The sequence below is a fragment of the Leptonychotes weddellii genome, chromosome 11, assembly GCF_054177405.1.
Source record: "Leptonychotes weddellii isolate Sample4059 chromosome 11, ASM5417740v2, whole genome shotgun sequence".
Lineage (NCBI taxonomy): Eukaryota > Metazoa > Chordata > Mammalia > Carnivora > Phocidae > Leptonychotes > Leptonychotes weddellii.
Window position 1 is genome coordinate 92,664,207 of NC_138379.1, and position 25,513 is coordinate 92,689,719.

The 25,513-nt window shown below is 41.3% G+C and overlaps 1 protein-coding gene and 2 long non-coding RNA genes across 3 annotated transcripts in view; 1 reads left to right on the forward strand and 2 right to left on the reverse strand.

The window, feature by feature from the left end:
* Positions 1–10,100, reverse strand: part of LOC145716339 (uncharacterized) — a 68,495-nt gene extending 58,395 nt beyond the window's left edge. Inside the window, exon 1 of the long non-coding RNA XR_014138964.1 lies at positions 9,942–10,100. This is a non-coding gene — a long non-coding RNA (uncharacterized LOC145716339). The remainder of the gene's footprint in view (positions 1–9,941) is intronic.
* On the forward strand, positions 1–16,616 carry LOC102743984 (caspase-13). The gene is given in 12 exon segments (XM_031023639.2): positions 1–79; positions 657–923; positions 3,316–3,375; positions 5,046–5,217; positions 5,219–5,298; positions 8,504–8,610; positions 9,445–9,618; positions 10,749–10,983; positions 11,797–11,940; positions 13,124–13,233; positions 14,702–14,805; positions 16,513–16,616. Coding segments are annotated over 11 exon segments (1,455 nt in total). The 5' UTR covers positions 1–72; the 3' UTR covers positions 14,801–14,805; positions 16,513–16,616.
* LOC145716338 (uncharacterized) overlaps positions 11,894–25,513 on the reverse strand; it is an 18,284-nt gene continuing 4,664 nt past the window's right edge. The window contains exons 2-3 of the long non-coding RNA XR_014138962.1: positions 13,106–13,361; positions 11,894–11,999 (exon numbers count right to left, since the gene is read on the reverse strand). This is a non-coding gene — a long non-coding RNA (uncharacterized LOC145716338). The remainder of the gene's footprint in view (positions 12,000–13,105; positions 13,362–25,513) is intronic.

A 25,513-nucleotide genomic window follows, 5' to 3' on the forward strand; every position in this document is an offset into this window, starting at 1 on the left:
ACGCCCTGCTGAAAGGGAAGGTGGATATGCTTTCAGTTTCAGACTGTCCTTCGAAGCTGAGAGAGAAAAGCCATGGCTGGTGAGTCTCCAACCGTCTGAAAGGGCATGTCTGGGGGAAACACAGTCCTGGCTGGTCTGTAGTTCTGTGACTGTGTGAGTGGGCACAACGGGGGGTGGGGGCCACCGGGGAGCAGGTGGGAAGGCAAAAGGAGGGCCCAGGAGACTCCTCGCAGCCTGGAGAAAGGCCAGGCCACGGCCAGGAGGGAACTGGGGCTTCACTGGCATCCTGGGGATGCTCTGCAGTCCTAACTGAATGTTAAAGGCCTGAGTGTGACAGAGGGTGCCGAAGTGGCCCGGGAAAGGACATGGGACATCACTCTTCATTATTTTCTTTTGCGGAGTTGAGTACATGTGGGGCATGTGGGGATGATCCCAGGTTTTCAGATGCAAATGGCGGGAGAGCAACTCTGTCCTCAGGCTGCTCAGTGAGCACCCAGGGTCAATGCTGAGGGGGCACTGAGAGACCGTGGGGGTCTTCAGGGGTCCTGTGCTGCGTGGGGAGGGACGTCAAGTCTAAAGCAGGCTACTCCTTGGTGCTGAGCTGAGAGGAAATGAGACTGTTTTCATGACTTGAGGAATCCTTGTGCTTCACTCAGACAAGACCCTGAAGGACAAGCGGAAGCTGTTTGTCAGCTCAGTGAACACAGGGATGCTCAATGGCTTGCTGGATGAGCTCTTAGAGAAAAGAGTGCTGAACCAGGAGGAGATGGAGAGAGTGCGGTATGAAAATGCTACAGTGATGGATAAGGCCCGAGCTCTGATTGACTCTGTCGTTCGGAAAGGGTCACAGGCATGCGATATTTTTATTTGTTATATTTGTGAAGAGGACTCCTTCCTTGCAGAGAAGATGGGGCTTTCCTCAGGTAAGGGTCAATTCCTCCCACTGAGGTGCATGGCGGGCCCATGTCCTTGTGCCCAACATTTGCTTTCTTCCTTGGTCAGGTTAGTTTGCAGACAACTTCCCAGTTCCTGGCCTCAGGGCCCCGTTTCTGTATCAGTAGCTCTACTGCAAGTCTCCTGCTTCTTCCTTTTTGTCCTGGTCCTTTGACCTCAGGATCCTTCCTTTGATTGATGCTCACGTCCCATCCTGAATACGCCATACCTCCTTTGTGGAACTTCATGAGGACAGTCTGAAAAGCTTCATACTATATTCTCTAGTCATCCTGGCAAAGCACTGACTCAGTCTCTCTCTCTCTCTCTCAGTCTCTCTCTCTCCTTAAAGTCCAGGGCTCCCTGGGAACTTATGTAGTCATCTGACGTAAAGACTCAGATACTTTTTATAACATCTCTCCAAAATCTGACTCTCCAGGAGGAACAAAATATATTTCAGGGATGGTGGAACACTCAGAATAAATTCAGTGCTTACAGAAAAGTAAGGATTTTAAGTGGACTCTTCCTTCTAGGTACCTCCTTGCATTTTCTTTTGAGTAAGAGTGTCCACTAGTGTGGTTCTGGGCTGTGGACCATTCTATGAGGCCCAGCCCCCTGTACCTCCAGTTCTTCTGAGAGCCCAAGACCAGGTTCAGACATCTGAACAATCCCTTCTGTGGTCACTTAGTCCCTGCACATAGCGAAGATAGGAGCTCCAGTGGGAGTCCAGCCCTGGTCTCTTAGGCACTTGCCAAAGCCATTTAGAAAAAGAAGATGTTCTTTGAAAATGAGAAGCCTTTTTTCCTGGGGATTGGCCTGGAGGCACTTGTCCAACCCACTGTGACATACTAGCCTGGAGTCTGCCGCTCCAGTTGTCATGTGTCCCTCCCCGGTCAGCGTCCTCATGGCTTCATCTTTCTCTCATCCATTGGCCAATTTCTGTAGGTCCATAGACTATGACAATGAGATATAATATTTGGATGCACTTTAATGGGAGAGATCTTCCTAAAAGAAAGTTCTTGGTCGTAAGAAGACCTACTTCCTATTGCCATAAAAAAGGCCTCCATCAGAGAACGTTCTTTTTTTTTTTTTTTAAAGATTTTATTTGTTTGACACACAGAGAGAGAGACAGCGAGAGAGGGGACACAAGCAGGGGGAGTGGGAGAGGGAGAAGCAGGCTTCCCGCCGAGCAGGGAGCCCCATGTGGGGCTCGATCCCAGGACCCTGGGATCATGACCTGAGCCGAAGGCAGACGCTTAATGACTGAGCCACCCAGGTGCCCTCAGAGAATGTTCTTGAATTCACTGATGGTTAATGCATTCCAGCAGTCTAGATGGGAAGGATGGGACAAACTGTAGTGTGCCACCTCGGGCTTGATGCTGTGACTCCCTCCATTCAGGGAAATGGACCATATTTTGTCTATGGAAATCCTGTCTTCAATAAGTACTATAAAATGAAGATTGGGGAGCATTTCTCATTTGTTAGCTTATGCCAATCCTGAAAGTTTCTGGAATAAACTTCTCAGGTGGATGTTGTCATACTGAGATCCTCATAAAACCTTCAACAAATTTAAATTCAATTCTTGTCCTTAAAATCAACAATCATAAAAGTGACCCAAGAGGATCTATTAATAGGTTTGGGTGATTTTATGCAACCAAACACTGTCACTGCGCTTCCCACTGTTTTCCTCCTCTGAGTGTGGCTTCTGCCACCTAGTATGACAGATGCAGATTATGGAGGTGATGGTCAGGGATCCTGGCACATGCGTCCTCAGATGGTGGCCTTTGTGGGCTGGAGGAGTAGCATACTTAGGAGCCCACAGATGATAAGAAAGACAGTTTGCATGTGTATCCTGGCTTGACCACCTTCCTGTTCAATGACACTTGGGAAACTGACTTAACACTGAGGGTTGGCCAGGGGGTCACCTCATCCTCATTTTCTGCTGTGGTAAATCTTAGCAAAGCTAAGTGTCCATGTGCACATGCCTGTTCTTTTTCATTTTCTCTCCGAAGTCCAGGCCAGCTCTGAGTGGCACACGCAACATGGCACACACCTGTCGGGCAGCAGTGGTCACCCCAGGAGCCACCCTGAGACAGGAGAATTAAGAGACCTCTTGATCTACATCAGTTGCTGTCTCCATTTCCCTTCCTCTTAGAAAGCAGAAATGGAGAGTAACTTGCAGGCACTCCTTTGTTCTGCCTCCAGGGGGAACGTTCAGTCAGCCAGGCGAGAGGCTTTGGCTTCTCAGTGACGGGTATGGTTCTAAGTTAGCTGCACCTTGAACAGGCCTGCAGAAGATGTGTTCACTGGGGGGTGTCCAACAGGTCGGGCGAGATTACTTGGAGATGATAAGTGACTCTTTTAATGTCCTGAATCTTTCTTCAGGGGCACCATCTGGAAGTCAACTTAACTCAGACTCTCAAGCAGCAATTCTTCCTTCACCAGGTAATGGTATTTTCCAAGCAAGGACATTTTTTGAACCTCATCTTTCTTGACATTAACTCTGTGTTTACGGGATGACCCCAGAGTGAGAGGGCGATAGGTTACTCTCATGGATTGGTCCTATGCCTTTCTCTCTTCTTAATCTTTGTGCTTTAGCAGAGGCCATCCCTGTAGCTTTACCACCATGTTCATACTCACAAATCTAAATCTGTGTCCCAAACCTGACTACCCACTTGAATACCGCACTTGACTATTCTAGTTCCTACTGAACATACACGCTCATGTTTCCCTCAGGGAGCTGAGCTTGTCATCCTTCCCCTACCTTGCTTCTCCTCCACTTGCCCCTGTCCTGGGTAATGGCACCACTATCACCCAGTTAGTCAAACCAGAAACCTGAATTGTCTTGGGTTTTCTTTTCCCTCACTTCCAACATTCCAGCAGTGGCCAAGCTTACTGATTCCTCTCTCAAATCCAGATCCTGCTCTCCACTTCTATTTCTGCTACTATATTTCAGAATCCTGATTCTTATAGTGGCCTATGGTTCTTCAGCCATAACTCCTACTATATTTTTCTTGTCATTAAAGAATTAAATCTATCCTTTTCCCCTATTGGACTTTAAACTTTATGAGGAAATTAGACACACCTGACTTATTTGTAGGTAAGATCCCATCACAGTAGTTGATTCAGTGTGCATGCAATAAATGCTTGTTAAAATACTATTTCACTAAATAATTTCATCAAAATTGCTAGGATACTAAGCCATAAGAAAAATATTTGACACATGCCAACTGTGTTATAGATCTTGCTCTATGGACTGTTTAGAGAGGAATGAACAAGACAAACAAGGTTCCTGCTTTTATTGCTCTTATAAAAATACACAAAATATGAAGGAATAGGTATTTAAGAATTTCCACCATTAAATTAAAGCTAGACAAAAATTTTGGGTTGGAAATGACACTACACACAACCCTATTAGCTAAGATGATCCCAGACAGTAGTAAATTACCCTGGTGTCAAGTTAATCTATCATATGGAAAGATTAGTCATCAGATGATTTTCAATTAAGAATTCTTATTGAGATAAGTTCTTAAAATATTAGGGGTCTAGAGTCATTCATTCATTTCTTCATTAATTTATGCATTCAGCAAGCATATAAGGGTTTATAAGTATTTTAAGCACAAAGATGTGGGCATGAGATGTGGGTACAAAGATATGGAATCAAAGACATTGTGCTTTTACCAAGGAAATTCAATACAGAAGAAAGAAAAGATCCTACAGTCTAGTGGAAAAAATTTACAGTTCTAGGCAACAGCATGGCCTTTCCTTGGAGCATATATTACAAACGGATTATCATCATCACTGTGAGAAAGAGAAATATGAAAGCAGTAGGTGGCCAGGAAGTTGGCATTAGGCCCAGTGTCACAGAAGAAAGATGAGAAGCTCCCTCCAAAAATCTTCAGTGGGGATGAATCATTAAACGCAGCCCAGTGTGAATTTGATGGGCTCAGAGAACTCTATGGATATGATGAAAGAGGACATACTTTATGGGGCAAATGGAGAAATAGACAGAAGGCATTTTCAGGGGTATTTCCCATAATGAGGAACTTTCTAGAGACAGGGCAAAACTCTTTAAGTTATGCCTATAGTTGAAGGAGTGTTTGTATTTCTGACAGAAGACAAACATGACAAAAACCCATTTAAGATTTTGGAAACTGTGGGCAAAGAACTCATTACTGGTGTTTTGCATGGCTTGTTGGAAAAAGATGTTCTGAAATTGGAGGAAGCAGAAAAGAAAAAATTTTATGATGCCAAACCTGAAGACAAACCCTGGGTCTTTCTGGACTCTGCGACAGAAACGGCAGGAGGCAGGTCAAGCCCTTGTCCAAACTTTCATTAAAACGGACAAATATTCCACCAGTGTAAAAGGTAAACTGAAATCACTTAACAATGGGTGTCTCAAATTTTCCAGAATCTACTTAACACCAAGGCCCCTCCAGGGTCCTCCATAATCCCACCATCCTTCCATTACTAATGTATAATTTTTTACTAAATCTGTCATCATCCTCTGAGAGGCCATCTTGCCTTTTGTGGGAGGGGATCCACCTTCCAATTAGCTAAGAAGCTGAGTCCCTGTGCTCCCATTGCTCATAGAAAGAGCTGAGTGTGGACATGGTGTAGTAAAGGATATCCGCATGTGGACCCAGGTTCCGTCACTGTAGATACTCCATGATTTCATTCCAGCTCCTTAACCTCCCTGGGCATCAGTCTCAGGATCTGGGAAATGGTGACAATTCTGGTAACTTCTTCACAGGCTAGGGACTTCGTGGCAGGCACAGGCTGACAACTCCGAAGACAGTAGCTCTCACCCAGAATTCTCCTCTGAACTCCAGATACACTTACCTCTCGCTGCACATTCAACATTTCCATCCAAAGACTCCACTGACTTCACAAAACTAACATCTATAGAGTTAAACACTTGATTCCCCTCATCAGATCTGTTCTGAATTAGACAGGACTATAATCCACCAAGTTTCTTCATCGAGAGCACAGGTGTTTTCTTCATGAGGGAATAGTAGCTCTCAGCAGAGTGCCAGCCACACAGCAGGCATGTAATAAACACAGGATGAATACAAGAGATAAAGAACAGGCATGCAGTAGATACTAGTTTTCAAAAGTATTACTTCGCTTCTAGTATTTAGACCTTTCTAGTGCTTACTCATTTCTGTACATTACAAAATATGCTCAGGAGAACACTTGTAAAGTGTTCAATCTATTAAAACACTTTAATTCTGACCTAGATTGAATTATAAGTATCACTAGAACCTAAATGGCCCCTTGCCCAAGTTCACCAGTGACAGACTTGATTCACTACAGAGGTTAAGCTCAAATCCCAGTCCTGAAAGCTCAGAGTTGATCAATAATAATGATAAGAAGAAGCAATAATAAACAAAGTGCAATAGAAACTGTAGAGACCTCACTATAGCAAATATGCTTTTTCAACAAGTCCATGTGAGGCTCCCTGGGCGCTCTCTGCACGCGGGGGCCCCAGAGGAATCCCAGGGCCCCTGCAGGCCAGGAAGCTGGGTGAGCTGGGCTACTGGCATATGGAAAGACCTTGGCCAGGCCTTCTGGACACGGATACCATTCTGATATAACAAACTCATATATGTGCATTCTATGCAACGAGCACTGTTAATCTTGGGAATAACTACTTGGATGCCTACCTGTCAAGGGAGATGGCTCTGTTTTACCTTGGACCAGTCTCTTCCTTTTTGTATCAGTTTAAGGGGTTTCTTGAGCATTTCATTAAGTAACAGATAAGACAAACGTTAAAATTTTTATCTAAACTACGAATTCTCTCATTTCTTTCTGTGTGCTGCCAGGCAAATGGAACCCCCTTTGGGCAGCAGGCTGCACTACAGTATTTATTATGTTGTAATGAAAGATTCATTTTCATGCTAACTTTACTATTAAATGTGAGATGGAAATCCTATCTAATTCTCAGTTTTATCTGCAAACACGGTATCTGTACACAGATACAAGATGGTCATCAGGAGCTAATGTTCATTAATTAGGATGTTCACCAAACCTGGACACAACCTGGAAACAGAGGAGAATTTTGCTGAGAAAATTTATCCTCTGACCAGAGACTAGCCCAGGAGCCTGGACGTCCTCACATTGGTGGAATCTTCTGGAATACAAAGGGAGAGCAAGTGTCTCTGTTTAAGAAATGTTCAGAAAGCCCGGTTTCTTTAAAGACTTGTAATCGGCTGCATCTCCAGAGGTCAGGTTTTTAGCATTCAGTTTAGAAAGACATTTATCACAAAAATGTTATTTAAAAACTAATGGAAACAAATGAGTGAAACAGGAAAAAAAAATATAAAATATAAAAACTGAAAATTTTGTACAGGATAACATTGCTTTTGTCATTTAAATAAAAGAAAATCAGAGGATTTCTTGGTTGGCTTGTGTCACTGAACACAAAGGTTTATTCCTTTCAGGGACAAAATCCTTGTTACACTACGTCTTGGCAAACTGCTAAATTCTGTTTATGGATTCCTCTTCCTCATTTCTCCAAGGGCGGGCTCAGGACTTGCCAAGCTTCTTGCACAATCTCAGTTAAGTGAGGCCAAGTGGGGTCGAACAGTCCCACATTTCTCTAGAGATCAGGTCAGGATGAGTCAGAGACAAACTTCCCCAGGTGGGAGGAGGTATTTTCTCACATTTGAAAACATGGATTGAAAACTTCATGCTAGTTAGTTCGCACTTTGGGGGCAAGGACATCCAGAGCACATTAGGATCCCTAGCAGATGTCTGTCTGGTCGACCCCGGACACAGGGCCCGTTACCAGATAGGTTTCTCCTTTAAGTCGCTGACTTCACGTCTCTGTGAGGAGCCACCACAGTCTGTCTCCTCCACAAAGGTCAAGCATCCGTGCACAGTTGAAAATTCCGTTGCCTGTGTGCGCAGGTGTCTGCACGTGCTGCCTGGGGTGGGAGTGGACTCAGGATTGTACACCGTCCGACAGGATAGCTACCAGCCACACCCAGCTACTCAGGGCTGGAGTCGTGACCAGGAACACACGTTGAGAGGATGAGATTTTGCATATATCATGTTAAAATATATTACTCATATTAATTAATTTCATCTGTTTCTTTTTAGTTTCTTACCAAGGACATTACAAAATTTTGAATTGCACATATGGCTCAATTTCATTTCTAAGGGACAGCACTCCAATAAATCTTAACTCAGGATGTTCTTGATCAGAGACAATAGAAGGTCCACGAGTGGACGAGTGAGGGCCCTAGAGTAAAACCATTGGAAAAATCAAACTGTTTTTGCTGAATATGGCAAGGCCAAATTCGACCCCAAATCATCAAGGTGTTTTCGTCAGAATTATCAGAAACCTACACCTGCATTTTCGGGTGGATCTGCTTCCTCTACTAACAATCTTCCTGTTCTTTCCTACTCAAAAGACACGTCCTCACACTAGAGGTTAGACACACAATCATAACCCCTACACGCTGGAAGATCTTTTTCCCATGATTTCCCTTCTCTGTCAGTATTCCTAAGGGAAAATTGGGTCACAAAGGCAGATATCCTAATTTATGATCCGTGATGTATCCTGCAGGTCCCGAGGACGTGCCTGGGCAACCTGAGCCAGAAGAATCTACAGATACTCTGAAGCTTTGTCCTCATGAAGAATTCATGAAACTGTATAATGAGAAGGCTGCAGAGGTGCTATGCTCGGTCCATGACATCGAGAATAAGAGAGAAACAAGTGTTTTCACTAACAACACGATTTCCTAAAATGCTGATTGCAGAGTTGGGGAGTGGGGACAGTGGCAATCTTATCCATAGATACTCTGAGCAGGGAGGAAATCATGTGGCCTCCCACAGACTCCAGTTCTCTTTCAACCCCATGACAGAATACAGATCTCTCATCTTGTTCATTTATTTGTTCTCGAATCTATTTGTTATTTATGACAATTTTAGCTGTAGTTACAGAAGCAAAATATTTATAAGAGAACATGGCTGAGTAAGTTGTTTGCATTCTAGTTGAAAAGCCTAGACAAAAAGCATATTTTTTAAAAAAAGATAATTAAAGTCTGCATAGCATTGTATGTTGATGCCTTAAAAAAAAAAAAGTACCAAAATAATAATGTTACCAAAGAAAAAAGGCCCCTGATGTATTCATTTTTAGCTGGAGCCAGTGCCAAGTGTCTCCTGGCTTCTACAAAACTGGACTGAATGCTAAGAAAGACGACTAGGTGGAGAAGAGAGAGGAGGAGAGGGTAGGGAGCAGTCTAGTCTCCTGAAGATTCTTGAGTCACCATCCCAGCTATATACTGGGTCCTGCTGTGGGTTCTTAAAAGACAACTTACTTCCAATTTGCACTTCTTGCTACTGCCAACTCAATCCATTACAGAGAGATAGGAGGGCAATGTCTTCTGGTACAGGACGGGGGACAGGGCAGCGAAAGGAGCCCTGAGCACAGTAACAGTGACTGGTGGATGAGGGTGTCAAAGGAGATTAAGTAAGTCAAGCTCACTGTATATCCATTTCCTGCAGATCTACCCAATAAAGGAGAGAAAGGATCGTACTCGTCTCGCTCTCATCATATGCAATATAGAGTTCGATCATCTTCCTCCCAGGGATGGGGCCAAACTTGACATCGCAGGGATGAGGAGTCTACTGGAGGGCCTTGGCTACAGTGTGGATGTGAAAGAGAACCTCACTGCTAAGGTAGGGGCCCCTCACCCACCCCAAACATGTATATATTCAATACGCATCCTACTATGAAGATGTTAGCTTTAGCATATTAGGCAAATACTTTGACATCCTTAGGCCATATTTGTGTGTGTGTGTGTGTTTAAAACATGAAAGTAAGAAACAGGGAAAATCCATGTCTTTTTTGAGCTTTAAATATCCTCACTTCCATAACTGGACAAAGTGCTTGGCATGTGTATCCAGAGAATCCTTAGTTCCAAAGTGGGGTGATTAGAACTCAGCCCCAACAGTCCCCAGAAAATCCTAGAGTGATGTATATTTCATAGACGTGTACTCACCATGTACGTATCGAGTCCCAGCTGTGTCCCAGGGGCACTTCCTGGCATTGGGCACAGGTCTGTGAATGAGACAGGAAGCTCCCAGCTGCAGTGCTCTAGGCTCGCTTGGTGCAGGATAATCGTACCATAAGCAAAACAGAAAATTTCACAGCTTTGGTGCGTCTCTGTAAGAGTGAAAAGAAAGTTAAAAGTAAGTGAAAAGGAAGCAGGAGAGCAAACTGGTGAGTGGGGATCCCAGCAAACATGATGTTAGATGGGATCTTTGGGGAGTTACTACAGGAGTGGACACATGAGTATGGGGAACCGCACAGCTCTGGACAGCTGTGGATGAACTGCATTCGGAACTGAACGGAAGCCACACAGTAGCTGCACAGCAAGACCGGGGTGGCTGGAGACCGGGGAGATGAGGCAGGGTGAGAGAGGAGTATTTGTACATCAGAGGTTTGATTTTATTCTAAGCACAGTGGGAAGGGTTTTACGGGATCTGGTAGGATGCATTTATGACCCAAGGCTCTTATCAAGTAATGAGAGGAAAGAGAGACAGAAAGGAAAAAGTACCTCAGTGACAAAAAGTGACTGTCAAATATATCAAGAGGAGTGTATACAATGTCATCAGGAGTGGAAAGTTCTACCCACTGCTCCATTATAGAAAGAAACATCAGACAGCCGTCCTCGAGCAAGCAGTGCGTGAAGGCATAGCGAGTGGAACATTCTGGATGTTTCTTACACTGCTGCTCAGGATAAGCAGGAGGTGAGACCAACTGAAATGCTTCTCCTATCAAAGTGAGCTCTGGAGGTCTTTTTCAGGATATGGAGTCAGCACTGAGGGCATTCGCCGCCCGCCCAGAGCACAAGTGCTCAGACAGCACGTTCCTGGTGCTCATGTCTCACGGAATCCTGAGTGGAATCTGCGGGACTACCTTCAGCCAGGAAAACCCGGATGTGCTACCTTATGACACCATCTTCCAGATCTTCAACAACCGTAACTGCTTCAACCTCAGGGACAAACCCAAGGTCATCATCATCCAGGCCTGCAGAGGTGGTGAGTTCTGAGATGGAAACCCCAACGGTCATGAAGGTGTCGGGGGAGAACTGTGATGTGTGCTTTGTTTCTAGAGGAGACCATCTTCGACCCCTTTAAGGGCAAATAAACTAGACTGAATTAATAGGAAACTCCCCTGAGGGGGCTGGTATCATGAGCATTTGTCCCATCAGCTGACAAATTTCTGTTCAACTTAATCCAGGGGAAGTGGTGAAGAAGACCACCAGAATTACTAAATTGAAGCTAAACATAAATATCCAAATCCTGGGACAAAATGATTTTAATGAGGGCTTTCCTTGTTAATGTTTTACAGTCATTTTGACAATCTCTGGCTTGAGAAAAATTTCCTTTGAAAGTGAGCATATTATGTAATAGCAGCATCCTTTTTTTTTAAATCAGGCATATTGAAAGGGAAGTGAGTAGGAAGGTGAGGGAACTTGGGATGGCAGTCAAAAGAAACTTCTTTTTTCCTGACTTCCAACCGTCCTTTAGCTTTGTGGAGCAATGTTTGGGGGGAAAAGGAAACAAACATAATTTACCTAAAAAATGTAACTATGCTCTCTGAAATTAGGCAACTAAGGCTTTAACTTCTATTCTTTTAGTAAATGGTTTCTTCTAATTTTGTGATGCTGTCAGCATTAATTGGCACATTGCTGAAGGACCCTAGAGAAGGGCAGAGCACTATGTGTGCATGTGTGTGTGCGCGCGCGCGTGTGTCTAACTGGTTGGAATAACTACTTAAAAACAAAGAGGTGGGCAATTGCTCTAGTCATCCTGAGAGGCACACAGTGTGTAAAGTTGATATCTCCACAGAAAGTCCTGGGGAAGTGTGGGTCAGTGACTCACCAGCGGCCTCAACCAGCAGCTTCTCACATCGACCTCTGCTCCTGGAGAGTGATGCCATCCGGAAGGTCCACATCGAGAAGGACTTCGTTGCTTTCTGCTCCTCGACCCCACGTATGTGTCTTTCCAGTGTACACAGGGATTTGTGGGCCTGAGGCCACCTCTGAATGATTCTAGAAAATCAACATAGGCTCCGTGCAGCAATGAGCCAAAGTAAATTTTAAGTCCTGTCGATATATTTTAAATCTTGTCTCGTCTGTTCTATGGGGATGAAGCCTCTGTTTTTCCCCTTGCTTTCTAAGACTGTGCTTTTATTATAAGTGTTGTGCTTTACAGTCAAAGGTACACCAAACATTAAAACAAACTAATGCAAGGAACTCCCTTTATCATATACCATTTTAAAACAAATGACTGATTCGTTTTTCTACTAAATCCATTCAACATTTTCAGAAGAGTTTTCATGGGTCCTGGGACTGGCTGCCCTTTCTCAGGTGATCAAGTGCAAGCCTTCTGCTCCGTGCTCCCCGTCTGGCGCTGTCTGGATGGCGCTATCACACGCCCCGGGACAATGGGGATGCCCCCCTAGAAGAAGGAGGAAATGATACCTGGGGGCTTATTTGACCTACTGACAGTAGAGCAGTGTTTAGTTCTTGACCTCTACGTAATCATCTGAAGAAGCCTTACATTGGGTGTTCCTAATTTGCAAATTTTTCTTTTCAGTCTTTTTAAACCACTTTATAGAAATATGATTGACGTTCGCTAGGACTTGATGAGTTTGGAGATAAGTATTATCTGTGAAACCAGCACCAAAATCCATGCCATAAACATATCCATCCCCTCCAAAAGTTTCCTTTGGGTCTGTTCACCTATTTTGTTTATTATATTGTGAAAGACAGCACAGTATACAATCTATAAATGGCCACCTGTGTAAATGTGGCAACATTCTTGAATCCTTCTATTCTTTCCTCTGTAAAATGGGATAATTCCAGTTCTCTCAAGCCTCTTTTGAAAGCCAAGTGCATGAACATAGGGCACGTAATTAAAAGTCAGTCGGTCCTAAGAATATAATGCAACCACTGTGCCATCTCCTGCGGTTCTGATGAGCTGCCCTGTTAGTTCAGCCTCTGCTAGTTTTTCATTTGTTTGCTTCTTATCTGTGCAAAATGAGTTAATGTTGGGTTATAGCTGCTTCTCCTAAACACATCAAGATAACTACCAAGCTATGCTTTAGAAAAAACTATAAACAAAATAAGAGTGAAGGCCACAGCCCAAGGCTTACCACTTCCTGTCTTCATAGATAACGTATCCTGGAGACACGTCACAAAGGGATCTCTCTTCATCGTACAACTCATCACATGCTTCCAAAAATATTCTTGGCGCTATCACCTCATAGAAGTATTTCAGAAGGTAAGCTTGTCATTCCTCTTCTCGTCATTTGTTTGTGCAGGAAGGCTTTGCTAGGTGACAATGGCGGAACTGGTCAGGCAAACACAAGTGGAATGGGATCTGGTTCCCGTCATCTAAGTGTTTAAAACCTGATTTAGGAAATAAAAAAAAAATGCACTGTAGCAGGAGATCAAAATATAAGAAATAATATAAAATATAAGCTGTGTGTCATGGGGTGTAAGTTCTTAAATTTCAAAGAGTAGGAGGTATTTGCATTAACTTTCATTGTTTACTTTATTAAATAAATAGGGACTGGGTGGCATACTTGTGGGCCCTATCCTGACGACAAAGGGGCAAACGAGACACATGCATGTGAGACACATGGTCACTGAACAAGTAGGTCAACAAACAAATGTGTGGTTACAGATTGTGATGGGATCTGTAAAGAAAAAGACTGAGGACATGTGAAAGAGAAGACAGGAGAAGACTGTCTGTGAATGGAGTGGTCAAGAAGGGGAGACCTGATGCTGCTTCCCCAGCTCTGGACACTCCTTAGTTGCCCCTCCTTCCTCCCTCCATGCACTCAGTTTATAGGTTTTTTTTCTATAGGTTCGTTTTTTACCTCGTTTACGTCGTATTAACTCACTCAAATATGAATTTACGAAGGCAGGGATTTGCTAAACGCCTCAACATTCAGGCACATAGGAATTCATGTTCGTTGAATGAATAAATGTATGAATAAATAAATATATGCTCCCTCCTTTTTTAGGGAGCAAGGGATCGGTATTAGGAACATGGAAAAGTGTGGTTGTATTTTCATTCAAAACCACAGAGAACAGTTGTACTCTTCCAGAAGAAGGCTATACCAATAGTAAATTGGAGAAGACAGCAGCATGACATGAGTTGGGGTCTCTGAATAGGAGCTTAGCAAGTTAAGTCCTTTGGATGAGTAGGATTTAGACATTGCACTTGGAAGGGCATTTCCAGGAAAAGACTAGAAATAATTGGTCTAGGTGAAGTAGGATCTCATTGATCAGCCTGTGGCAAAAGACTTCAGGTCAGCTTGGTAGCAGGGATGTGAAAGTTGCTCAGTGTTCTGGACTTAAGAACAAAATCCTGGGATTTGAGTCTCATTGAATTGAGGAGTTAACCCTGGTGGACGTAGAAAGTAGAGAATTCTCAAGATCCAGTTCCCATGAACAGACCCCAAGGGAAAATTGATTATTAGATCAGAAACAGAAAACAGGAAATGGAGTTTGAAAGGGCTTGGATTAGGCACAAAGTGTTTGAGATAAAGAGTGTATTCTGACATGGGGTGTCACTTTTACCAGGTGGGGCAGCAGTGGCAAAGAGTTTGAGCGTCCATGGGGCTGGCCCCATCAATCCTAGGAGCACCCTGCATTCCTAGAATTTTCTGGCTCATGGTGGAAAATCTTTTCTGAGAATTCACAAGAGGCATGTCTCATCTTACCCCTCTTTTTGTTTTTAGGTACAAAAATCATTTGAAAAACCAAATGTTAAAGCCCAGATGCCCACCATTGAACGAATGTCCATGACAAGACCTTTCTATCTCTTCCCTGGCAATTGAAAATGGTAAGGGTCAAGAGTTGTTGGCAAGTGAAGTAAATGGGAGAGTAATATTGGTGGTGAGGTCCAATGACCAAATGGCAGCTGACAGCACAGATGGTCACACTAGTGTTTCTTGTTGATGTAGTTTGGCGGTTAGTTACTGTTTTTTTACTCTACTTATGTGCATCTGGATCTTACCTCCACCTCCACAATCCATCCATCCGTGAGTTGAGCAAAACCAAGTTAGGAAGCAATGAACTATGCAGGACACAGGGTAGTAATTATTAAAACAGAAATTTCCTCATGTTTCCATTATGACTTTCATTCATCTCTCTCATTCCCTCCCTTGCCCACCCCTCCCACATGCCGAGTTACCACACATTGCCTCAGATCCTGAGCACACAGGAAACAGAGGGGCAAGGACAAAGCAGGACTTTGGTCCTCTGAGTGCCTATGCATTGCATTGCTACTCCGAGCTACCATCACCAGATAGTATAAAAGCTGCCCTGTGTAGAGGAGGACTCTGGTTCTGCACCACTCTCACAGAGCGGATCTCACACTCAGAGTGTGCTCTCACACCTGCACATGCTGCTCACAAGCCCCTCTGAGCACTCACCTTCACATGTCGTAGTAGTGTTACTGTTACTATTATTTTCAGTCAAAATGCTTTAGGATGGGTACATCAAGGTTAGACCCCAAATTATTTTACTCACAGCAGCTTTATATCGCTCTATATTATAGGCAATTATGAGTCTCCCTCTCAGAAACATAATTTAAATTCTATTTATTGTGAGGTTTATCTCAGTAGTTTCAATATATGCTCATGCCATCTCCTACCCCTGGTTTCTGACACAGTCACTGCACTGTTGCCCAGATATTTCAGTATAACAGCTTTCGAGGCCTAATTAGTCCAATAGAACCACATTTGGGGACTGAATTATTTACGGGACTAGTATTTATCAAGCACGTACTATGTTCCAGGTTCTGATCCAGATGCTTGCAATATACCAGGCAAGAAAATACGTGGAGTCCTTGCTCTGAGAAAGCCATGCTCGAGTGAGGGGAGACAGACTCTAACTACACAAGGAAATAGATCCTGTGTCAGAGAGGGAGAAGAGCTAAGGGAAATAAAGGAGGCTAAAGAGACACAGAGGGTGGATGCTGTCTTGCTACAGATACATTATTCAGGCAAAGTTTCCTTCAGTGATAAAATGGTAAAGTCAGAACAAGGAATGGACAGACTGGGGTGGTGGTGGTGAACCTTGTGGTCCCTGTGGGGGGAAAAGTATCACAGCTTCAGGGAACCGCATGTACAAACACCCCGAGGTAGAAATGTGCTCCACGTGTCTACAGAAGTGCCAAGAGGCAATAGCCTGGAGGAGAATGAGATTGGGGAAAACGGCAGAGACAAGTTCAGAAAAGTGGTGGGAAGCCTGGTCACATGGACCTTGGTGGTCATGTGATAAAGGTTTTAAATGTTTTATCCTGAGTGAGACAGAGAGAACCCTTCAAGTGCTTTTGCACAGAGAAATGACATAATCTAGTAACTGAGATTTTGCAAACATCACCTGGAATACTTTTGGGCAAGAAGACTACAAGGGTCACAAACATAAGCCAAAGGAAGTGGCAAAAGGTACCTGGAAGAGGATGGAAACAGAACCATGAGAAGGGACAGACTGAGGTCTTCCCGGGATTGCTATCTTGACATTCTGCTCTTTTTCTCTCCTTCAGGCAGTCGCAGGCAGTCCAGCCCTTCTTGACCAACTTCGAAAAGCACCTTTCCTAGCACAGCACATTCATGTGACCTTTCGTATTTCAATAAAAATGAAAACAAATGAACTGTGTCTTTTATGTCCTCTAGCGGAGAATAGGATTTCAGTTAAAATGGTGGCTGAATGGAAATGAAGTGGAAGACCTGAGCTGGATTTTCCAGCTTTATGACTCACAGAGCGTGTGCACTTTGCTGGGGGAACATAACTGGCTGTGACTTGCCCTCAGCAATAGGGTGATGGGAGGCAGGCAGTACCTATCCGGAGACAAGAACTGTATATTGGTCAGCTCCTCATTTGTATCCTTATCAAACCCTGGATCTATAGAATCATCTAGAAGAAGTTTTCTAATTTATTACTTAACCAACATTATAGGTGGAGCTCATTTTTTTTTCCTTCAGTAAACTGATTTCAGCAAATTAATCCCATGTATCTTTCTTCCTGCTATACGTTTTTCTTGTTAAGTACTTTTCCCCCAGACTTTCGCACTTTCCACATTTCAGGAAAATTTTATCCATTAGCAAGCCCTTGGCTGTTGTCTAAAATAAGTTGGGGTTTGGTCCAAGATGGTGTAAACTCAGTATATTTTTACAGACATGCAAATATAATTAGATAAATCACAGCAAAGTGCAAGGGAGCGTCAGCAGTAGAAGGAGTAATGTTCACTCTTCTGGAAGGATGGAATGTTGGTAGAGGAATTCTGGCTGCCTGGCCATTGGAACTACTATGTAAGGAGGTATACCACTTCTGCTATGTCCACAGAGAATGCTGGATAGACATTTTAGTACATAGCTGAACAAAATTAAAAAAAAATAAAAGGATGCTCTAGATGTCAAATATAAACATAATAGTTAAAATTTATATAGATTAATTGTATGTCAGGATTATTGTAAAGATTTCGATTATTGAAAGGGATTTTTGTGTAACTAATTTAAGCCTCATAACAGTTCTGTAATTACTATCAGCATCCCTGTTTTACAGATAACGTAGAGCTTAAATGACCTGTCCAAAGTCACGCAGTTAGCAGGTGAAAGCTCTAGACTTGCTCTGGAATCTGAGTTATTAGCCATTGTGCGGTGTTGCCTTTCCAAAGCAAGGAGAGACTAAAATTGTACGAATTCTTAATTGTAGGGGTTAACTGAATTTTGAATTGCAAGGGTTAACTAACACTACAAGGATTCATGATGGTTTTATTTCTGGACTTGGCCTGCCCATGTAGACACATAAGTCACATCACAAAGATCCAAAAATACATATCACAGATGCCTCATTCTCTGACTACTGAGTGGTAATATTAGAAACCCAATAACAGAAAGACTGCCTCACATCTGCATATAGCGCAAAACTGAAATACACACACACACACACACACACACACACACATCTTCCAAACATAGAACTATGTGTACATATATGCACATACAAAAACCAGGAAGAAAAACATATGAACTAAGCATTCAACTTAAGAAGTCAGAAAAATACTAAACCAATACATAAATAGAAGTAAGCAAATAATATAGAGCAAAAACACATGAATGAAATCGTAATGAAACAAAGGACTGAGTGGGTCACTGAAGCAAACACTGGCCCTTTAAAAGAACTAATGAAATCTCAGACATCTAGGGTGCCTGGGTGGCTCAGTTGGTTAAGCAACTGCTTCGGATCATGAGTCCCGGGATCGAGTCCCACATCAGGCTCCCTGCTGAGTGGGGAGTCTGCTTCTCCCTCTGACCCTCCCCCCTCTCGTGCTCACTGTCTCTCTCTCTCTCTCAAATAAATAAATAAATAAATCTTTAGAATCTAAGATATCCAGCCAAGACATATTGTGAAAAAAACAGAATTAGCACAAAGACAGTATTGGACATAAAAAGGTCTGATGAATACAGATAAACATAAATACAGAAAAAAAATTAGGGAATATCATACATAACACAGAGGAAATACATGGAAAATTTTCTAGAAAAGTTTAATAAACTTAATACATGATAAAATAAAAAACTGAATGGATTCATAAACATTAAACAAATTAATTTTTCTTTGTCATACCTATCTGCAAAAAAGGTTAGACACAAATGGTTGTAAAGACACGTCTTATGAAACTTCTAGGAAACTGATAAGCTCTACTTTCAATAAACACTCACATAAAAAAGAGAAGTACGCTTCTTAAATTCTTTTACAGGGCTTATACAAAACTGAAACAAAATTAGAGAAGAAGAGGAAAAGTTGGAAAAATACTGGCTGATTTCTCACAAACACTCATGTAAAGATTCTAAAAAAACATGTTAGCAAAGCAAATCTAGCCATATCTGAAATAATATTAATATTTATTGATTAGTATTTAGTGGTACTAGCATTTACTCTAAGAATGTGGTTACAGTTTCATAACAGACATATTTAGGATAGCTTTCCTCAAAATAACAGGTTAAGAAGTAGATGCAATACTTTTAAGAAGTTTGTAAGGGATTCAATAGTACTGAGAATTCATTTATGATAAAAATAATTAAAACCTTAGAAAAATAGGAAGAAAAGCCATTCCTTAACCGAATGCATATATTTAATAGGAAATATTAACAAAATAGAAATAGAGGAAAAACAATGTGTGAAAATCTATAGCCTTCTTATGCAGAAATATTTGAGTATTACCTTTAAATAACATACAAGTAAAAAACATTTCTATTCAATTTTGCACTAAAGTTCCAAGCCAATAAAGCCAAAAGTAAAATGTATGAAACACAAGAAAAAAAATCACATTATTCTTGAAAAATATTATTTTATTCACTAAAAATCTCTTCAAATTAATACTATATTCCCTGGATTTGGAAGAATTTGGATCAATATACAAAATTTAACAGCATTCTTGTATTTAAAAGATGATAGGAAGTGTTTGCTTTTTAAAGCCTCTTCTTAAATAACAATGAACATCATAAGATACTTGAAGGTAACTATAAACAAATATTTGCAAGGTATGTATGGAAAAATATTTTTAAAAAATCACTGAGTGACATGAAAAAAATATTTAACTACTGTGAGGGGTATCACCATCATTGATTAGAAGACAAAAATAAAGGTTTCAATTTCTTACCCAAATTAATCTATAAACACAACAGAATAACAAAGAAAACCTAACAGGGAATTTTCTTGAACTTGATAGTTTGTTTATACACCTTGTTTAGAAAGTAAAATAGTAAGAAGAGCTAAGAAAACAATTTTGTGTTAAAGGGATGGAGGTTGCCTAAATACAAATCAAGACATGATGTAAAGCTCTATCAAGGGAAACAAAAGCAAAATGAACTATTGGGACTCCATCAAGATAAAAAGCTTCTGCAAAGTGAAGGAAACAATCAACAAAACTAAAAGGCAGCCTATGGAATGGGAGATGACATTTGCAAATGACATATCTGATAAAGGGACAGTATCCAAAATCTATAAAGAATTTACCAAACTCAACACCCAAAAAACAAATAATCCAGTTAAGAAATGGGCAGAAGACATGAATAGACACTTTTCCAAAGAAGACATACAGATGGCCAACAGACACATAAAAATATGCTCAACATCACTCATCATCAGGGAAATACAAATCAAAACCATGATGAGATACCCCCTCACACCAGTCAGAATGGCTAAAATTGACAACACAGGAAACAACAGATGTTGGTGGGGATGCAGAGAAAGGAGAACTCTCTTACACTGTTGGTGGGAATGCAAACTGGTGCAGCCACTCTGGAAAACACTATGGAGGTTCCTCAAAAAGTTAAAAATTGACTAGGTATTTACCCAAAAGATACAAAAATACTTATTTGAAGGGGCATATGTACCCTGGTGTTTATAGCAGCATTATCAACAATAGCTAACTTATGGAAAGAGCCCAAATGCCCATTAACTGATGAATGGATAAAGAAGATGTGGTATATATATGTACAATGGAATATCACTCAGCCATCAAAAAGGACGAAATCTTGCCATTTGCAATGATATGGCTGGAGCTAGGGAGTATAATGCTAAGTGAAATAAGTCAGAGAAAGACAAATACCATATGATCTCACTCATATGTGGAATTTAAGAAACAAAACAGAGGAACATAGGGAGGGAAAAACAAAGAGAGAGGGAAGCAAACCATAAGAGAATCTTAATTATAGAGAACAAATTGAGGGTTGATGGAGGGAGGTGGGTGAGGAATGGGCTAAATGCGTGATGCGTATTAAATAGGGCACTTGTTATGACGAACATTGGGTGTTATTTGTAAGTGATGAATCACTAAATTCTACTCCTGAAACCAGTATTATACTACATGTTAACTAAGTAGAATTTAAATAAAAATTTGACACAAAAAGCTCTATCAGTTGGCATATGGATAGACAGAGACTTAGAAAAGAATACAAAGGATAAAAATGAACAATATAGACTATGTCATGTTGCAGAGTTAAAATAAAAAATGATTCAAGAAACTAGTTTGCAGGGGTGCCTGGGTGGCTCAGTCGTTAAGCATCTGCCTTCGGCTCAGGTCATGATCCCAGCGTCCTGGGATCGAGCCCTGCATCCCTCTGCCCACTGCTCCCCTACTTGTGCACTTGCTCTTTCTCTCTCTCTCTGTCAAATAAATAAATAAAATCTTTAAAAAAAAAAAGAAATTAGTTTGCAGAAAAATACACAATCTCACACATATACTTGTTCTATCTCAAGTCTACACAAGAGTATATGTCAACTGGAGTAAGACCTCAATGTGAAAACTGAAACTTTTAAGTTATGAGGAGGAGAAAAATAGAGGACAATGTCTTTATGAGATTTGAGTATTAGGAAATTTTCAAGATTCAGAAAGTACACCGTATAAAGAAAAAGACAAAGTTAATACAATAAAATTTAAGAACACTATATACAATGCTAAACCTTCACAGAAGTGATGGTATCACAGGTGGATGCATGTGTCCAAACTCATCAATATGTATACATTAAACAAGTGTAATGTTTTGCATATAAATTATATGTCAACAAAGCTTAAAAAATTAAAATAAAAGTGAATTCAAAGATGATAAAAGAAAAAGAAGGTTCAGAAACCAGGGGGAGGACTTTTTATTTATATTTTTTAAGATTTTATTTATTTATTTTAGAGAGAGAGACCATGAGCAGAAGGGGCAGAGCGAGTGGGAGAGAGAATCTCAAGCAGACTCTGCACTGAGTGTGGAGTATGATGTGGGGCTTGATCTCATGAACCTGAGATCATGACCCGGACTGAAACCAAGAGTCAGATGCTTAACCAACTGCACCACCCAGGCACCTCAGGGGAATGACTTTTAAAAATGCACAAAATCAATAAAAGATTCATTTATTCTGTAAACCTGCAAATAGTGAATAATGACTGCATTTAAGGCACTGGGCATCAAGCAGAAAACACAGTTCCTGTCCTCATGGAGCTTGTAATTTAGTGGGGAAGAGAGTGATACAGAAACTATATTTATATTTATATTATATATAGAAATGAATTTATCAGTAGAAAAGACCTGATGAAAGAGAGGGAGCTGGCCATGAGAAATGTGAAGGAAGAGCATTCCAGACAGAGGGAAAAGCAAGGAGAAATGGCCTGAGACAGGACCGTGCCTGGTGTGTTTGAGGAGGAGCAAGGAGGTTCATGTGGCTGGAATCCATGGGCAGAGAGGAGTGGGGGAAGGAAAGGACATGAGATTAAGGAATTGCCCAAGGTCCAGACCACATAGAGTGCTATGACTATAAAAGACCTTTCACCTTTTGCTGTAAGACAGAAAACTACTTGAAAATTTTGAGCAGATGAATGAATTAAGTTATTAGAGTTACGTTTTATCAAGATCACTCTGGCTACAGGGTTGAGATGACAATAAGAAGGATGGGGCCAAGGAAGACCCGGCAAGAGGACTCAGAAAGCTACTGCAGATATTCAGAGTTGATGGTAGTCTGGATCTGGAAGAAGGATGGAAGAGGAGGGAGCAATCTTCATGAATGGAAGGTAAAGCCAACAGAATTGTCGCTCAACAATGAGAGACAGGACATAAGAATTAAGTGTTCTACTTTGAAAAACTGGAAGAATAACATGGAAAACCCTCTAACAGGTGGTAGGTTTAGGGGGACTAAGATGTCGACCAGGTACTCAAATCAATGCCCATATGATACTGGCTATATGATTGTGACATTCAGGGGATAGGTATTGGTTGGAGGATAAAATTGTGTGCTGTATATCTGTATCAACAGGACTGAAAACCAAGATACGGGATTGGGCTGCTAAATAAGTGAGGATACATAGAACAGAGGCCTTGAGATATGAATTAACTGGCAAAGTTTACTAAGAGAAGCAGCCAGTGAAGTAACGGGAGAACCAAGACACAGTTGTGATTTGGAAGAAAATGAATGAAGGGTTTCTGGAAGAGGTGCAAATATCACTATGAAATACTTCTAATTGGTCAAAACAGTGATTGAGGATTAAACATTTAATTTGGCACTGTGGAAGACACTGGTTACATTTTTTTTGGTACAAGAACAGAGACAAAAGACTGGGACTGATTTGAGAGAAAATAAAGGGAGTTTGGGGAGCTTTTGAAGAGTTGTGGGGAAGAGAGGGGTGTGTTCATTATAATGGGTTCATTATAATGTGTTTTATGGTTATAGCAATGACATCATTCAGTGGGAAAATGATGTAGGACAGCATTGGGACTATTATTGAACGATGTCCTTAGGTCGGAGAGCGTGAAGGAGTCAAGTGGGAAGGGATGCCTTAGCCTAGAATTATAGGAGAGAAGAGCAAGCATGTGTGACCAGATAATAACAAGGTGGTAGATCTTGAGGCTAGAAATATTCTTCTCTGAATGGACAATTACTGGAGGGATCAGCCCCCAAAATATGGAAATATAGTCCCAACACAGTGCTTGGCCAGAGATAATACACACAGCCAACAATAATATAAATGCTTTTCATTGTTTCTTAACATTTAGAGTTATTGTATGAACAAAGCACAGAACACTTGGTTGTGGATGCAGAAGTCAATGACAATCTTAGGACGTTAGACAATGTAAAATAAAAAATACAGGTTAAAAATAGCTGTAATTGTAGATAAAGGAAATTGTATGGGTGCGACTATTATCAACTTCTATACAGAAAATTACATAGGGATAATTAAGCTACTGAGCAACACTTACAAGAAGAAATGAGGGTTAAATTATTTATTTATTTATTTAATTTCAAGTTTTTATTTAAATTCTAGTTAGTTAACATATATGGTAAAATTGGTTTCAGGTGTAGAATTTAGTGATTCATCACTTACACACAACACCCAGTGCCCATCACAACCAGTGCCTTCATTAATACCCATCACCCATCTGGCCCATCCCCTCCCCCACCTCCCTCCATCAACCCTCAGTTTGTTCTCTATAGTTAAGCATCTCTTATGGTTTGCTTCCCTATCTGTTTTTATTTTATTTTTCCTTCCCTGCCCCTATGTCCATCTGTTTTGTTTCTTAAATTCCACATATGAGTGAAATCATATAGTATTTGTCTTTCTCTGACTGACATTTCATTTAGCATAATAAACTCTGGTTCCATCGTGTTATTGCAAATGATAATATTTCATTACTTTTTATGGCTGAATAACATTCCATTGTACATATACATACCACATCTTCTTTATCCATTCATCAGTCAATGGACATTTGGGCTCTTTCCATAGTTTGGCTATTGTTGATAATGCTGTTATAAACATCGGGGTGCATGTACCCCTTCAAATCTCTATTTTTGTATCCTTTGGGTAAATACTTAGTAGTGCAGCTGCTGGGTTGTAGGGTAGTTCTATTTTGTGTGTGTGTGTGTGTGTGTGAGAGAGAGAGAGAGAGCATGCAGTGGGGGGTGGTGAGAGGCAGAGGGAGAGAGAGAGAATCCTAAGCAGACTCCACACCCAGGGCAGAACCTGACTTGGGGCTTGATCTCATGACCCTGAGATCATGACCTGAGCCAAAATCAAGAGTCAGACTCTTAACTGACTGAACCACCTAGGTGCCCCCTATTTTTAACTTTTTGAGAACCCTCCATACTGCTTAGCAGAGTGGCTGCACCACTTTACATTCCCATCAAAAGTGTAAGTGTGTTCTCCCCTTTCTTAGTAACCTCACCACCATCTGTTGTTTCCTGTGTTGTTAATTTTAGCCATTGTGACAGGTGTGAGATAGTATCTCATCTAGTTTTGATTTGTATTTTCCTGATGATGAGTGATGTTGAGCATCTTTTCATGTCTGTTAGCCATCTGCAGCTTCTTTGGAAAAGTGTCTATTCATGTCTTCTGCCCATTTCTTAACTGGGCTATTTGTTTTTTGGGTGTTGAGTTTGAAATGTTCCTTATAGATTTTAGATACTAGCCCTTTATCAGATGTGTCATTGCAAATATCGTCACCCATTCCATAGGTTGTTTTAGTTTTGTTGTTTCCTTCGCTGTGCAGAAGCTTTTTATCTTGATGAAGTCCCAGTAGTTCATTTTTGCCTTTGATTCCCTTGCCTTTGGAGACGTGTCTAGTAAGAAGTTGCTACAGCCAATGTCATAGAGGTTGCTGCCTGTCTTCTCCCCCAGGATTTTGATGGTTTCTTATCTCACAGGAAATAAATTTTAAATTTATTTTTGTGTATGGTGTAAGAAAGTGGTCCAGTTTCATTCTTTTGCTTGTTCCTGTCCAGTTTTCCCACCACCATTTGTTGAAGAGACTGTCTTCTTTCCATTGGATATTCTTTCCTGCTTTGTCAAAGATTAGTTGACCATACAGTTCCCTGTGTATACAGAAATACAAAGTCCATTTCTGGGCTTTCTATTCTATTCCATTGATCTATGTGTCTGTTTTTCTGCCAGTACTATACTGTCTTGATGACTACAGATTTGTAATATAGTTTAAGGCCTGGAATTGTGATGCCTCCAGCTTTGCTTTTCCTTTTCAAAACTGCTTTGGCTATTCGGGATTTTT